Source organism: Amblyraja radiata, chromosome 19 (assembly GCF_010909765.2).
Source record: "Amblyraja radiata isolate CabotCenter1 chromosome 19, sAmbRad1.1.pri, whole genome shotgun sequence".
NCBI classification, from domain to species: Eukaryota; Metazoa; Chordata; class Chondrichthyes; order Rajiformes; family Rajidae; genus Amblyraja; species Amblyraja radiata.
This window is the reverse complement of record NC_045974.1, coordinates 29,728,818-29,743,241: the sequence shown is the minus strand read 5'-3', so window position 1 is coordinate 29,743,241 and position 14,424 is coordinate 29,728,818. Positions and strand designations below refer to the sequence as shown.

The 14,424-nt window shown below is 46.0% G+C and overlaps 1 protein-coding gene across 1 annotated transcript in view; it reads left to right on the top strand.

Moving 5' to 3' along the window:
* Nucleotides 1-522: 522 nt before the first annotated feature.
* Nucleotides 523-14,424, top strand: part of cpm (carboxypeptidase M) — a 49,359-nt gene continuing 35,457 nt past the window's right edge. The window contains exons 1-2 of the mRNA XM_033038146.1: nucleotides 523-624; nucleotides 809-989. Of these exons, the coding sequence (XP_032894037.1) occupies nucleotides 824-989 (166 nt within the window). The 5' untranslated portion in view covers nucleotides 523-624; nucleotides 809-823. The remainder of the gene's footprint in view (nucleotides 625-808; nucleotides 990-14,424) is intronic.

Below are 14,424 nucleotides of genomic sequence, written 5' to 3'. Positions count from 1 at the left end.
TACAAGAGTCGATGATTATGCTGTAATATTTGTTTTCTTGAGCGCATCCTTGAAACTTTTCCTCTGTCTGTCTGGTAATCCATTTAGAGTTGGGAATAGAGTGTCCTTTTCTGGAGCCTGGTGTCCATCCTGTGAACTAGCCTGCCTAATAAAACCGGTGTAGGAAGGAACTGTCGACGCTAGTTTAAACCGAAGATGAACGCAAAAAGCTTGAGGAACTCAGCGGGACTGGAGGTATCTCTGCCTGGTGCTGCCTGACCCGCCGAGTCGCTCCAGTATTTTTTGTGTTTATCTACGCCCAATGAAACCATCCGCGTGTAATTAACTCTGTGGTCAATGGAAAGACTCCTGACACAGCTTTCTACTAATTACATTGTTAACAACAAAACTCAGGTCTGATCTCTGGAATATGTGTTGGGTGGTTTGGGCGAGGAGATATTTTTTTGTGTGAATTGATTTTCGCCGGGTTGGTTGCTAGTTTACGACTTAAGAAGGTATGGCTGGTTTCTCCGTCAATCAAAGGAGCTGGGCGGCGACTGTGAAGAGCAGCTTGCTTTATAACACATGCCACCAAACCATCAACACACTGTATGTTGCATTAGGCGCTCAAAGAAGAATAAACCGGTAGGGATCACTTCTGCCAGTTATTTTGTGGAGGGGTTCCCTGAACAAGAGAATAATACTTAAAGATAAAGGACAAGGATATCACATCATTACAGGGAAACGTTCCGCTTGTCAAGTAACCAGCGAGAACGGATATTTGGTGAACGAGCTGATACTACAATTTGTGTTTTTTTTACACTTTCAGAAAATCTTTTGAAAGATGCCGGCAAGTATAAGTCTTCTGTGGATTTGTGCGATGATTCCCTCTGTGATCACTCTGGAATTCAAACACCACAGTGCGAAAGATTTGGAATCGTTTTTACAGCGAGTCCACACATCCTGGCCGTCAATTACCAACTTGTATAGCATTGGCAAATCTATCGAAGGTGGGTATGTGAGTGAGTGCCTTAATTAGAAAGAATGCGTTGACCGCACATTGTGCCTGAGCTTCAGTTTTACCGAAAGAGTAATGTTATGTTGAGCAAATGCCGCAAAACTTTGCTTACTCAATGCTGTGTGATAAATATCTACTAGTTCTCGTATCAACTGTTTACAGAGACAAGATTGTCTCACATTCAGAAGCTGTAACTTGGTGACTCACTGGTTTCCGCATACTTTCAACTGAATTCAGAGCGCAGAATTTTTCTTTTGATTTGTAAAATGGCTGTAAATTAATATGTTTGTATTTGTGGCATAAAATCAAGAGCTTATATTCTGTGGGACCTTTGTACTCCGTGATCCGAGCATAAAAAGGTTAGGAGGATGCTCTCAGTAGATTTAGCCACCTACTCTCCCCCCCCCCCCCCCCCCCCCCCTTAATCATTACCATCGTCAAATTGTCCCACTATCAATATCAGAAATGATGCAGAAAATTATCAATGCTAGCCACATAAATGCAAGAGCTACAAGAACAGGTGGACAGCTGAGTATCCTTCAGTGAGCTATTAAACAGCAGATTTCTCCAAAGCCCATTCCACCATCTACAAGGGTTGTCAAACTGTGGCAGATAATCCTAAATTTGCTTAGATAAGTGTAGCTATGATCCTTAATAAAAATCAGGACATCGTCTCTTCCATTGACTCCATCTACACTTCACGCCAGCATAATCAAGGACCTGTCTCACCATGGTCACTCCCTCTTCTCTCCTCTCCCATCAAGCAAGAGGTACAGAAGTTTAAAAACGCATCCCTCCAGATTCAGGGACAGTTTTTACCCAGCTGTTACCAGGCCAGTCCTCTCATCAGCTAGTGTGGCCCTGACCTACCATCTACCTCATTGGAGACCTTTGATGTATCTTTAATCAGACTTTATTTGACTTCAATGTTATATCTTGCACTGAATGTTGTACCCTTTATCCATGCATGGTGGACGGCTTGATTGCACTAATGTTGTTCTGAGGTGTCAGACAAATAGTGAGGGTGAAGTCTGTGGTAGTTCACAATCACACAGCAGTAATCATCACACAATTGTTGCAACTTCGAGATAAGAGCAGCACACTTGTTTTGCAAATAGTGCAGCCACACCAATAGCGATCCAGATCAATTTGGCGTATGGAGAGTTTATACAATCTCTCCTGAACAATGTGGTTATCCTTCGGATGAATGTTTTTTTTCCCACCACCCAAAGACCTGCTGGATGTCAGGTAATTCGCCACCTTTGTGTAAGTGTCAGGTTATAGAAACAAAAAGCATTGATGGGCACATGTGCGTGAAGGAATGGGACTGATGGATTGCTGTTGAGCGAAAATTGACTCGATGCACAAAATGGTTTCCTTCCTTATCTAATAATAACAATGGCTAGCGTTCTTGCAATGTCTATGGCAGCTGATATAAATGATTAACTTAGCAGTAACTGAAGGATGTCGGAACTTATCTGTACTCTATCATACTTAATATCTGAAGTTGGTGACCATTAATTTATCTTTTTTTTAGATTTTGCATTTGTATGCAAATTATCTTTCATATCAGGATGGGCTTATAAATAAAAAATCCAAAAACTTTCATTTCTGTCAATGCCATTCACTTATATGATTATCTCTCCTGAGCATCTGTGCCAAGACTCGGAAATCAGCTCAATTCAGGACTCTTTTTAAAAGTTTATTGAAATCAAGTAACACCATTACTAATATGAGGTAATATAAAGTATTGCAAGAACCTACAAAGGAATTACATTATAACGAAGTTATAAGCCTTAATAGATATGAGGCAATCCTGCAGCTTTTGTGCTCTAACAGACCTGCACAACTTTTAACTCGACTCACTGTAACTTTATCCCCAATGTAACTAACTGGGCGGCACAAGTTGCTACCTTACGGGGCCACAGGCCCGGGTTCACTCCTGACTCTGATTGCTGTCTTTGCGGAGTTTGTATGTTCTCCCTATGACCGCGTGGGTTTTCACCAGGCGCTCCGGTTTCCTCCAACACTCCAAAGACATACAGGTTTGTAGGTTAGTTTGCTTTGGTTAAATTGTCCCTAGTGTGTAGGATAGTGCTAGTGTATGAGGATCGCTGGTCAGCGCAGGCTCGGTGGGCCGAAGGGCCTGTTTCGATACTGTATCTCTAAACTAAATGTAACTAAAGCTCTAATTCTAGTTCTAGGCACAACTCTCCCTGATATTGCCCCGTGTCTGCACACATTGATTGGAATTACCTTGCCTGTAGTTTCTTCCCAGATTTGTATCCAAACCTCCATTCCATTTGTAACATGAAAGAATACATGTGGCAAACTGCTTCCTTCCTGATTATCCTTTTCATGCCCAGTAATTTGAAATCAGGCTACACCCTCTAAATCATTAGTACAGTTTGTCACCAATTTTCAGAGGACTGAGATTATCAGCACTTGGAGAAGTTGGTCATACACTGCAAATGTTCTGCGGGCAATCAGACTGAGGACTAAACACATATCTAAATGGTGCCCTTGGGTAAATCTTGTTTGTGAACTGGAAGAACATTTCCTCATAATTTCTTCAACTCGCCTGTATTTTTTTCAAAGGTTGCTGTGAACTACTATCTGTGGTTTCTCATGGATTGGTGGGCAGTAATTTCTTTAAAGTTTATTCCATTGTTGATCAATCAGGAGTTAAATGTACATCTTCCTAAATGTTCTGCCCACAGCTCTACCCAAAGGCCATCGAACTGAACCATTAATTCTGTTTCTCCCTCCACATATACTGTCTTTCTGGTTATTATGCCAATATATCCACTATATCATACCATCTCGACTGACCAGATATTGAGTGTGAAAATAGGCACGCTTATTTCTAATAAGGCTGTCATGTTGTGTTGGCAGTTAGTTGCGCATATGAATAGTAATAGGTGATAGTTTAACGGAGTCGAGAGGTTGATTTCCAAAATACGTTAATACGAAAGTTAAACGAAAACAACGATGGTCTTAAGACAGCTAAATAACAGTGTTGCTACCACAACGGTGGTGAACTGAATGAATGGGTTTGCCCAGAAAAGCGCGCGAAAACCCCTCCCCACGGTCACATGTCCGAGGTAGCCAATCGAAGGGTTCGACTACCCCAAGGTACCAGCAGGTGCTGCTACAGGACCCCCCCCAGAATCCGAGGTACGGAACCGAGCGGGGACCCAGACACAATGACCAGAACGCGTGGTCAGTGTAGGCGGGGCGGGCGTAACACTGGGGACCGGCGAAACAAGGCCAGGATCAGGTAACGGGGCATAAAGAACAGGAACTACAGGGCTGGGGAAACAGGCAAGCGCGGTGCAGGCGGAATGGCTGATGGACGACCTTTACAACGGGGCAAGGGGACCCGCAAAACCGCCGGCACGTGCACCGCAGGCGAACCGTGCTGGGAAATGGGAATGGGGGCCAACGTGCTCACCCACTCCCAGATTCTCGCCAGCACCGCTGGGGCTGAAACTGCCTGGCTGCAGGCGGCGGCGAGAAAATCCCCGAGCACCCGCAGAGCCGAACCGTACACCAGCTCGGCGGAGGAAGCAGTCAAATCTTGCTTGGGGACGGTGTGGATGCCGAGGAGGACCCACGGCAGCTGGTCTACTCAGTTCGGGCCTGTGAGCCGAGCCTTCAGCGCCGATTTGAGGTGCCGATGGAAACGTTCGACCAGCCCGTTGGCCTGCGGGTGGTAGGCAGTTGTATGATGCAACTGGGTGCTGTAGAGCTGGGCCAGGGAAGACAACAAGGCAGAGGTGAACTGGGCCCCCCGGTCAGTGGAAATGCCAGACGGCACCCCGAAATCCCAGCGTCGCCATCTGACAGGGACAATGGGGCGGGCCCGACCCAAGGAGACGTCGCACAGGACCATGGTGCCAGCAGCTCCTCATGGCACTTCAGCCAGCTGAAGACCAGAAATGGCGTGCAGTAGCCTTCCATACCTGCATCAGCGCGCTGCGCCGCCGCCAGCTCGGTATAGTCGACGCCGTGGTCGATAGCTGAAACGGATAGAAAAGTGGGGCGGGGCAAGATGTCTGCAACAACGTTCAGTTTACCCGCAACATGTCGGATGTCGATAGTAAACTCCGATATATAGGCGAGGTGCTGCTGTTGGCTGGCAGACCATGGATCGGAGATTTTTCCCAGGGCGAGAAAAAAAACCTAAAATGCCTTACAGCTTGATACAATCCTAGGAACTTGCGGTCGAAGGCGCTATAATTACATTCAAGAGCTCGCAGCTGGCGGCTGAAAAATGGCAGCAGCTGTCGTCTACGAGCTGCTCCAGGACGCCTCCCACCACGGCGTCCACGGTGAGGGCTGTCTTGGCACCCTAGAATGCCGCGTCCTCCTCCGAGGACCACACGAGTTCCTGCGGCTTACCCGCCAGACACTGGACTAGGGGGCACTTGATGTTAGCAGCTGCCGGCACGAAACGGTGATAGAAGTTCACCATGCCGACAAACTCCTGTAACCCTTTCACAGTGAGCGGCCGGGGGAAGTGCCGAAAGGCCTCGACCTTCTCGGGTAGTGGGGCAGCGCCCTGGGGGGGTAACGCTGTGCCCCAGGAAGGAGATGGAGCGGAGGCCAAACTGGCACTTTGCGGGGTTAATAACGAGGCCGTGTTCACGGAGGCGTTGGAACAGGGTCTGAAGGTGGGCGACGTGTTCGTCCTGCAAGGGGCTGGTGACCAGGATGTTGTCCAGATAAATAAACATGAAAGGCAGGCCCTGCCTGACCTGGTCCATAAGCCGCTGGAATGCCTGCGGGGCATTTTTCAACCCGAAGGGCATGCGGAGCCATTCAAACAGGCCGAACAGGGTGATTGTCGTGGTTTTCGGGACGTCGAGGTGCATGGAGATCTGGTTGTAACCCCGGACAAGGTCAACTTTCGAAAAGAAAGCGTTGCCCTCAAGGTGTGCGGAGAAGTCCTGAATATGGGGCACTGGGTAGCGTGGTCAACGCGTTCAGACGCCGGTAATCCCCGCAAGGTCTCCACCCCCCAGATGTTTTTGGGACCATATGTAGTGGGGAGGCCCATGGGCTGTCCGACCACCGGATGTTCCCCATGTCGTCCATTAGTTGAAACTCATCCCGTCGATGCGCAGCTTGTCCGGCGGGAGGTGGCGCGCCCAGGCATGCACTGGAGGGCTCACGGTGGGGATGTGGTGCACGACCCCGTGTTTAAGGGCTGCCCCGCTGAAACGGGGTGTGAGGAGCTCAGGAAAGTCAGAGAGCAGGGAGGGGTATGGACCGTCGACCTCGACGACGACGCTGAGCTGTGTGTCCGGTGGGAGGGGCGTCGTTGCGGTCACACTGAGGCAAAGGGTGCGCTGGCGCGGACACATGGTTAATGGCACCGCCATCTTGGTGCTTCGTCAGCCAAAGTTCGCCTGCCCTTTCAGCGAGCTGTCGGGGGTCGGCGAAATCGACGCCCACGAGCATGAGGCGGACGTCATCCGGCATTTGCTCTAAAAATGTTTCCTCGAAAAGCAGGCACAGATGGTGGCCATCCATGAGAGCAAGCATGTTGGCCATGAGCACAGACAGCTTGCGATCGCCCAACCCGTCCATGTGCAGGGAGCGGGTGGCGCGATCCAGCGGCTGAGCCTGAAAGTGTGCAGGAGGAGGGCCTTGAGGCCATCGTACTTGACGGTCGCGGGCGGGTTCTGCAGGAAAGGCAGCAATCGGGAAGCTGTCTCCAGGCATAAGTTCCCCTACGACGTGGAAATAGTTAGTCTCATCATTACTATATGGCGCAGGTGGAACTGCGCCTCCACATGCGTGAACCACACTTGAGGCTGTCCGGGCCAGAACACCGGCAATTTGAGGCTGACGCCTCTCTGATGAGCATCGGGAATGGCGTCGGGACCTGCGGCGTCCTGCATGTCGGCGTCCAATATCAATTGGGCGCGTCGGGGTCACCAGTTTAGCATAGTCGAGACGGTAGGTTGATTTCCAAAATACTTTATTAAGAAAGTTAAACGAAAACAACGATGGTCTTAAGGCAGCTAAATAACAGTGTTGCTGCCACAACCAACGGTGGTGAACTGAATGAATAGTTCGCCCAGAATAGCGCGTGAAAATCCCTCCCCATGGTCACGTGTCCGAGGCAGGTGCCGCTACAATAGACACAAAGTGCTGGAGTTTGATGAAGGGTCTCGATCCGAAGCGTCACCTTTTCCTTTTCTCCAGAGATGCTGCTTGATGTTTCCATCCCTGTAGTAAGTCAGCACTCTTGATATTGGCAGTGGGATTGGAGTGGTGATAGGCAGGGTAGGTATGTCATCGGGGTCATCAGGTGGGAACCCTCCTCCTTTGACGTTTCATTGATAAGCCCACAACATCTCTCGAGGGCTCAACGGTGATACCTGGCATCCCAGGTACACCCCGTCAATTCCTCACCCTCCTGATTTCATCTTGCAGCCCAATTGTTGTCTTTCCTTTTGATCCAAAGCCAATTGCTGCTTTTTTTCTGCTGAATTTGACAATGACTTGATTGCTTGTTGGAGGGCGCGACCCTCACCCCCATTTTCTTCAATAGACTCGTCATAGATGCAGCAACGAATCCCCTGCATCCCACTTCTACAGGGAAAATCTTGGTCTTCCAGCTATTCTGGGCAGCTTCAGTTGCCAGTTCAGAGTACTTGTTTTTTTTCCCTCTCATAAGCTTTTTGAACACCATCTTCCCATGGAACTGTCAATTCCACAACATGTGCTAACATGGCTGTTGTAGACCACAGGACCATGTCTGGCTGGAGTGTTGTAGCCACAATGTCTGGGGGAAACACAAACTTCTTTTCCAAGTCCACATCCATGTTCCAATCCCGAGCAGGCTGCGGAATGCTTGCATCCTTTGATGTTATCTGGTGCACTGGAGGTTGGCCTGCTGGTACAAATGTTGCGAAGTGGACATTTCCTTCCGATGTTTGTTGGGAAGCATTTGTGGTCAGTCGCCTCTGTTCCTGGATTGATGCCAGCTGTCTGAGAACTTGGTTATGCCGCCAAGTGTAACACCCTTGGGCGAGGCTCGTAGTGCATCCTGTTAAAATGTGCCTTAGTGATTGGCAAAGGGAGCAAGCGGGGTCTTCTCCCAACCACTGCTTCAGGTTCTGGGGTGATGGTAGAGCATCATAAGTGGATCTGATGACAAAACTTGCCCGAGATCCCTCCATTTGCCAGTTGTCACGCCAGCTGAGTTTCCTCTTTTCCAGGCTCTCCCAGTTAGTCCATTGGCCCTGCTTTGGCGTTGGCATTGACGTGTCCCTCTGCCTCCTCCCGTCTTCTCACCTCCTCCACCACGAGCCCTCTCTTCTGCACTGATGTTGCTTTGTGCCATTGGGCAACTTTTGGGATGAGCCTGAGCCCGGCTCTCCAAATGTTGGATTTGGCCAACCACATCCCGGAAATGAAGAGCAGACGGAGCACTCTGAACGGCTTCTTATGGGGTCCACTTTCTCCCCATTGCCACATATATCAGTATGTTCAGATTCATTGAGGGACATGACCATGTTCTCCAGAGATGCTGCCTGACCCACTGAGTTACTCCAGCACGTTTTGTGTTTTCTTTATCCAATTTCAGTTCTACTTATTTGTGCAAGACATCCTTTCTGTGACCACAGAACTGTAAGTCTTCTTTCATGTCATATTGAAATGTATTATCTCTCATTTTTAATACAGCTTCCATTTCTTGTGTTTGTTATCATACCAGAGCAAACCCAGGAAGCGTATGCTGTGTAAAAGCAATGATGTCCGGTATACTACAAATGAACGTAAACCACCTCCGTCACATTAGGAAGTTTAGCACCGTCTTTCTAAATGCTTAGTAGCCAAGCCCAGAATCACCTCGTCAGACCTTTTGCCTCAGAGCCACTTTCCTGTTGCAATCCTGTATCTCTTGATTCCCTTAATATATCCAAATATCTACCTATCTTTGCCTCAAATAAACTCGGATATTGAATGTCCGCAACCTATTGAATAGAGCATTGCAAAGATTCACTACCTCTGGGTGAAGATGTATCTTCTCGCTTCTCTCCCATGTGGCCTGCTGCTTATTTTGTGATGGTAAGGTCTGGCTCCAATCACTCCGTATTCATCCCGTTAAACCTGTTAAGAACCTAATAACATACACTGGGCAGTTGAAAGGTAAATATTTTCTTTCTCCATTTCCAGATTCTGCTTTACATATTTCAGCCTGCCGTAATCAACACTTGCATCGTTGGAGCAAAAGGGTAGCACTCCTCCTCCTCTGAGTCGACCTAAGTTTACTGTGGGAGGGGATTGAGCTATTGCTGCTGCAGAGATGGGATCCAGAGGTCCTGTGACAACGCAAATGTTGTGCTGAAATCTGCAAAGCAGAATCTGAAAATGGACAATGAAAGAATTAACTGACATCATGTGGATCATTTGAACTGTGAGATTGAAATAGTTTTTAACATAATTGGCTGATATTACAATCTCTGATTACCCACATGGTTCCCAAGTAATGGTCTTAATTCCAGTAATTCATCAATTCGGTGCCCAATCTTAATTCCTGATTCAGTGACGTATGTTATCTGATCAATGACCACATCACTCCCTACCAACTATACTGTGCCCTGGTGGTTCACCTGCTAATGACATTGGGTACTGATGAGGTTACCCCAGTCAACTGCGATCTTCACAGCTGAGGGATTGTCTTTTCAAGACCAACTCTGATGACTATGATTGCTGATTTTTGTTATTCTCTCTCCTTTATATGAGCCTGCAGCTGATGTTGGGTGTTCCATTTAGTCACAGGCTGCTTGTCAAGTCCCCAAATCACTTGGCCTTGACCAGGCAAGAATTCAACTCGAAATATGTTATTTTGTCTGTCTCTGAATTACACCATTCATCTACAACCACATTACACTTCATGTTCTAAGATACACTGGGCCGATTGTGCAAGTCTTTTTGCGTACAACCATCTTTATCCTGCCTATTTGTATGAATCAAATTATTCATTTTAGTGAAACAGGAAAGATCATTCTGTGTAAATGTTCTGGTGAGGGAGAAGATTGTTTATAATTTATAAATTTGGACTTGAGGGAACTCTATTTTTTAATTTAGATGTTGGCTTGTAAAGCACTTGGCAATCCGTCCATAACTGTACGGGAGAGAAATAAATAGTTAAACTCTGGCTCATTGAACATTCCTTTCAGCTTTCTTGAGATGTTACAGGGCCCCTTGGTTCCACACACAATGCTGGGATGTAAAGTTTGGTCATTGACTCTGCAATTCCTTCACCTGCCCCATAAAAGTCCATGGGTTTATCTTGAATTTCTCATTCATGTGCCTAGCATCTTAAGGATGAAGGAAATATTTTAACATTACCAGTAATGTTGAAGATCGCAGCAGTGATGTTTCTACAACTTTGTTCATTGGATCGTTATCTTTTGTACTTCCTTCCACAGAGTTTATTCTAAGCAGTTGTTGTGTCTGAATACAATGTGAGGGCAAACATCAGTTCACGTTTCCAGTCTGATATGACTGTTCATGTACTGTGTTGTTGCACACTTGAGTAACCTCTGCAACAACAACGTCTGCGATCAGCATTTCACTGGGTTTGCTGAAGAGCTTTGAGACAACGTTGTTTTTAATTTGGCCATTTATCATGTGGTTTCTTGCTTACAAAATACTTTGTCATCTCGCTGCAATGAAGATGAATTTTGTTTTACATGACTTACAAAATGCCTTTGTATCATTGACGGATGATTGCTAAATCCTATTATAATTACTCCTCCCTTGGTTTTATCTTCAATGTATTTTTTAGTAGCAGTAACACATATGACACTTAGCTTGGGATAATTATTTCCAGTATAGCTATGTAGAAACACATAGCGAGTCATATTGACTCATAACTGAGGTTAACAGAATGATGGTATATTGGGTTATTATTATTATTGTCATGTGAACCGAGATACAGTGAAAATCTGTGTTTTGCGCACTATCCAGAACAATAATCCATGCATGATTACAATTAAACCATACATGAGTACACCAGGTAGTTCAAAAGAGAATGGAAACGATGTGCAGAATTTAGTGTGTGGCGCAGGGCGGCATGATGGTACAGTGGTAAAGCACAGCGACCCAGGTTTGATTCTGACTACGGGTGCTGACTGCATGGAGTTTGTACGTTCTCCCTGTGACCACATGTGCTTTTTCTGGGAGCTCCGGTTTCCCCGCTCATTCCAAAGACGTACAGGTTTGTAGGTGAATTGGCTTGGGTAAAAATTGTAAATTGTCTCCAGTGTGTAGGATAGTGCTAGTGTACGGGGATCGCTTGTCAGCACGGACTTGGTGGGCTGAAAGGCCTGTTTCCACGCTGTATCTCTAAACTAAACTAAAAGCTGCAGAGATTGTGCAGATTTTAAAAAAGTGAGGGTCGCAGCAATCTTAGTTTATGAGAGTGTATGAATTGAATGACCCGTGGATACACTACCGTGTGGACTCAAGTCATGGTCATCCTTGTAGTGTATGAAAGCAAATGAAAATCTGTGTGTAATTTAAAATTGGCAGTTGCTAATGTGCTGGGAACTTAATTGTATTTTACTCAATGTGGAGTAACTGCTCTCTTTGATAACTGGGATAGCAACAGGGTCAGAAGGAGCATGTTGTGTATGATTTTAAGTGTTGGGATGTAAGCCAGCTCCTTGACAGACTGAGCATATTAATCATAAACAGTGAAAACATTATAGTGATGGGGTATTTGATAATTCTGGTGCAAATGCAATTTTCTATCTCTTCTCATTGCTATCCAATCCTATTTCTATCAGCTCAGCTCAACCCAGGTCCTTAAAGTTGTGAAGATAAACACAAAAAGCTAGAGTAACTCAGCGGGACAGGCAGCATATCTGGAGAAAAGGAATGGGCGATGTTTCGGGTAGAGACCCTTCTTCAGACCCTTAGAGCTGTAAGGCAGCAGCACGAACTGCTTTGACTCTGTACTGCCCTACACACTCCACACAGACAACATTCGAGGTCAGGCTGCTCAGAATCTTCACCGAGAGACTGATTTAATGTACAGATGGAATACTTGAGATTCTTAATAAATGCTATTGCTAGAGCAAACAAGCTCTTCACCACTATGTGTTTATTAGTTTTAGTTTTTAGTTTTCGAGATACAGTGCGGAAACTGACCCACCATGTCCATGCTGACCATCAATCACCGCACTCTAGTTCTATCCTACACACTAGGGACAATTTACCGAAATACAAACCTGCAGATCATTGTGGGAGGAAACCCATGCGGTCACGGAGAACGTACAAACTCCATATAGACAGCACCCAGGCTTGAACCTGGGCCGCTGGTGCTGTAAGGCAGCAACTTTACTGCTGCGCCACCATATTGCTCCTATTATTATATTATAGTGCGATTTCTGGGTCTGCTCTTTGCTGAAACAATCGTACTTGGTTTTGCAGCGATTCCTTTTGCAGTTCAGCTGCAGAATAAGAGGGAAGCTATTGATTCCTGTTAATCTACTGCACATAAGTTTCTAGCTGCATGGCCAGTGCCTGAACATAGGCAGCACGTGGGGCTCGTTAACTGATTCATGCTAAGAGGCTTGGATAAGTATTGACATTGCACTTCCATACTTTGTGCCAACACTAACAGTTTGGCCGGTAAGTTGCATTCAAAACTTCCTTTCTGCTGCTGACATCAAATAACTCTACTACAATCTATCATTCTCAATCTTTTCAGCATTGAACTTTATTTGTGTTCCATGAACCCAAATGAAATAATTGCAGATGTCCTTCTGTAAGAGTCGGGAGAAGTTTTAATTATATTTGCATGTATCTGTGCCCTCTAATCCCTTAGTTGGGAGGGTTAGGCCAGACAGGCTGAATTTCACAGGGAAAATAATAAAGGTTGGGAGAAATGAACTCTGAGAAACACGCATAAAGCAGGACCTATGTCTAAGAAGGAGGAAGTCCTGGACTATCCACAATGGATCGGTTAAGGTTGACTTCAATGAATTGAGCGGATCTGAATCAGAGTTCAGACTGCTTCAATATGGAGGACTTATAGGTACAGAAGAATATCTGCATAAGTAGCATCAAAACATTTGTATGGTGTTTGATATCAACAGGGTGACTTCCATGCATATGACATGCATCTGGAGCGAGGAGATGATCCATGTCTACTGAAGTGCACTGTGTTGGACAAAATGTAAAAGTCATTTGTGCATATTAAATTCATTGAGAATTTCTGGACCATGTACAGTTACTTTCCCTACATTGCTTGTCATTCTCATTTGGAGCACTGTATATAATATTGTCCCCATTTAAGGACGGATGTCAATGTGTTGGTATTATTTCAGAGCAGATCCACTAGAATGATATTTGGTTAAGAAAGAACTGCAGATGCTGGAAAAATCGAAGTTAGACAAAAATGTTGGAGAAACTCAGCGGTGAGGCAGCATCTATGGAGAGAAGGAATAGGCGATGTTTCGGGTCGAGACCCTTCTTCAGACTGAATAATATTTGGGATGTGTAGGTGCTCCTACGATTAAAGGCTGGATTGGGAAACCAGTATCCCCTTGAGTTTAGAATCGTGAAGAGTGCATTATTTGAAACACAAGTTCCTGAAAGATCTTGCCAGATTGTACAAAAGAGAAATGGAAAAGGGAGGTGGGGGTGAGATACTGAGAGAGGAAGAGGTGAAAATATCCAGTACTGAAATAAATAGAAAGAAAACATAGGTTTTCTAAATTCCCCTTCCCATTCCAAATCCAATCTTTCTGTACTGGGCCTCCTCCATGGCCAAAGTGAGTCCCACCGCAAATTGGAGTAGCATATTTTGCTTGGATAGTTTACACCCCAGCAGTATGAACATTGACTTCTTCAATTTCAGGTAGTGCTTGCTTTCTACCCCTTTCCCCTCCCTTTCCCAGCTCTCCCTCAGCCCACTGTCTCCGCCTCTTCCTTTCTTCTTCCCCCCCCCCCCCCCCCCATCCCTACATCAGTCTGAAGAAGGGTCTCAACTCGAAACGTCGCCTATTCCTTCGCTCCATAGATGCTGCCTCACCCGCTGAGTTTCTCCAGCATTTTTCTCTACCTTTTCTAAAGTTGGAGTATTTAATTTTGAGTCCAGGAAGAAATGAAGTGTTGTTCCTCGAGCTTACATTGGTGCTCATTGTAACAGCGGAGTAGTCCACAGACAGAAAGATCAGGGTGGATGTGGGATGGTGAATTAAAATGGCAGGCATCCAGAAGCTCAGCATCACTCTCCCTTTCTCAGTTCAGTTTTTATTTAGCATTTCCTTTTGATCTATTTTCATACCATGGACTGTAGTAGTGGTCTAAGGAGGCAGCTCACCAAAACATTCTCAAGAACATTTAGGGATGGGCAATTAAATGCTGGCTCAGTCTGTGAAGCCCACATCCCT